Below are 2,685 nucleotides of genomic sequence, written 5' to 3'. Positions count from 1 at the left end.
AAGTGGCTATGATACATCTATGGGTCTGCCGCTCTGTGATGAAGGCTTAGGGCACAATCCTGTCGCTCACCTGAGGTCAAGAAATAGAGCTGCGAGTCCCCATGGATGCCCACGGTGCCAGGTCCCAGAGCGTCCGCCAGGAGGTTGATCATGGAGAAAGCACCGCTCATGAGCCCAAAGCCCACGCCAGCCACTGCCAGGACACAGAGAGGCTGTGACACCCCAAGGACACAATCCCCCCCACCCCAAGCACCTCCAATACCCCAGGAGACCCAACCTCTCCCTCCCCATGCAGCACTCACCATATGCCATTTGCTGGATAGAGATGGGGGAGCAGCCGTCCTCGCTGAGGGCCACCAGCCCCTCGATGGCCTTCCTGCAGGGGACAGTGTGATGGGGCACCACTTGGCACCCTGGATGGACGAGGCAGGGGACTGGGGACTGTCCTGCACCAGCCCATGCCTCTCATGACTGCGCAAAAAGGGTACAGCAGTGCTGCTGGCAGGCACCTGGCCTTATCCTAAATGACCCTGAGGTTGATTAATGAATCAACAGGCACTCTGCACATCACTGAGATCCATTTAGGACTCTGCTGACAGCTCCTGGAGTGCTGACCGAGGGCAGTTTGTGGCTGCCAAGCTGGCTACCACTGTAACAATCACCATGGGTCCTCCTTGAATCTTTTTTCCAGAGAGCAAGACAAGTACACGCCAATGCTCAGACACGGGCTAGTGGGATGCTGCATGCAGCAGCACCCCTGGTTGTGAACACAGTGCAGGCATCAAAGAAATGAGACCTCAGCAGTTGTACTTTCTGTGAGATGGTGAAAAAATGCAAGGAAGTGCAGAGAAAAATGCTGAAAGCTAGCAAAAATTCAATTTTGGGCAAAAAACTCAGAAAGCTAAGCGTCCCAAATCTTACTGCGCAGCCAGGAGGGCAGTGGTGCTGGCACTGCCGTGGCTCTGCAGGGTGAAGCACGGATCTCTGCTACCCTCTGCCTGCCTGCCGCAGTGCTGCCACGAGGAGCGGCATGAGCCCTCCTCCTCTTCCTCCTCCTCCTCCTCCCTGCTGCTGCAGACACCGCGGGGCTGGGCCCAGACTTTGCCCTGTACAGGCAGCGGTGTGCCACCCACAGCAGCCTGGGCTGGGGGAAGGCAATCCTGCATTCACAACACTGCTCCAGATTGGGCAGACTGCGGTGCTGCAGAGCCCTAGAATCTCCTCCAGGCTCCTTCTGCTGATGCAGAGCTATTCCTGGGAAAGGCATGAGACTTGCAGCAAGGGCTGGTCCCTCACCCTTCTGCCTCCCCCATGCAGCAAAGTGGGAACCTTCTTGTCTGTGGTATCCCGCAGGCATTTGTCTGAGCTGCAGGAGCACCACCCACTCCAGTCACAAGAAGGGCGGGCAGAGAGGATGCTACAGGAGCTTAAAATCACAGCCAACCCACATAGAGATCAGAAAGACACTACCACACACTCAGCCTCCGGTCCTGAAGACCTGGGGTTGCTCTTCTCCACCACGCAGACATCCTGCACCTTAACCCATCTCTGCGCAGCAATTTTGGCCATAAGAGCTTTTGGTTCACCAGACCCCCTGACTGGGACCCCGAGCAGCAAGATGATGTGGCACAGGGACACAGAGCGGCTTCTCCCGGCACCAGGCTCACCGACACTACGTGCCCCCAGCCCGTAGCCAGGCAGGAGCTGCCCTTACCTGAGGAGCTTGTAGTAGAGGAAGCGGAATGCCTCCTGCAGCAACACAGAGAACATCACCCCGAAGATCAGGAGCCCCTTCTGCAGTGGCTCATCACGTGGGTCGCTAGCCTTCACAGCAATGAACCAGATGAGGGAGGAGAGCAGCAGTGAGACTAGCCAGAAGAATGCCCTGGGGAGGTGGGAAACAGCAGCAGCTGAGCTGTGTGGACACCAGCACGGAGCCATGGTAGGGCTTCAATCCCTGCTGCATGAGGGCTAGTACCAGTCCTGCAGTGCCACTGGCTCCCATGCTCCTACAGACCCCCCGTCCCTGCCGTGTCACAGCTACAGTGGCACCAGTGCAGTGGTCGTGCAGACACTGGTACCAGTAGCAATAGTGGTACTGGTGGTGCTGTCATGCTCACAAGGTGCCCACCAGCACCCAGAATGGTGCTCAGACACCAGAACCAGCACTAATACTGTGCCAGCCCCCTGCATGCACTGGTACCAGTGCCATACTGGTGTCCTGGCACCAGATTGGTGGCCCACCACCCCCACACTGGTAACACTGCAGTACCGGTGCCATGACATCTCTGCACTGGTACCAGTGCCATACTCGTGCCCCACTGTCCCCCCACTGGTACCAGCACATACCAGCACCCTACGTCCCCCGGTGGTACCAGTGCCATACTGGTGCCTGAGCTCCCCACAACGGTACCAGTCCCATACTGCAATCCCAGCACCAGAACCGGTACCACACCAGTGCCTCATGTCTCCCCACTGGCACAGGCCCTATAGAGATGCCCCGATGTCACCGTACTGGTACCAGCCCCACACCAGTGCCCGATGTCCCCCCCCATCCCGGTACCACTCCCGTCCCGGTGCCACGATGCTCCCGTTTCAGTACCAGTGCCAGAGCACCGTACCGTGCCCCGACGTTCCCCAGCCCCGCACTGACCCCGCGATGAGGATGATGATGCGGAGGGGGTC

At 58.5% G+C, this 2,685-nt stretch overlaps 1 protein-coding gene across 1 annotated transcript; it reads right to left on the bottom strand.

Moving 5' to 3' along the window:
- Positions 1-9: 9 nt before the first annotated feature.
- On the bottom strand, positions 10-2,679 carry LOC104914811 (gamma-secretase subunit APH-1A-like; the record flags this gene model as incomplete). Its single annotated transcript, XM_010725289.2, has 4 exons — positions 10-193; positions 303-376; positions 1,715-1,885; positions 2,654-2,679. Coding segments are annotated over 4 exons (447 nt in total), but the record flags the coding sequence as incomplete, so codon positions are not given.
- Between the last annotated feature and the right edge of the window lie 6 nt (positions 2,680-2,685).

The sequence above is a fragment of the Meleagris gallopavo genome, chromosome Z (genome assembly GCF_000146605.3).
Source record: "Meleagris gallopavo isolate NT-WF06-2002-E0010 breed Aviagen turkey brand Nicholas breeding stock chromosome Z, Turkey_5.1, whole genome shotgun sequence".
NCBI classification, from domain to species: Eukaryota; Metazoa; Chordata; class Aves; order Galliformes; family Phasianidae; genus Meleagris; species Meleagris gallopavo.
This window is presented reverse-complemented; position numbering and strand designations above follow the sequence as displayed.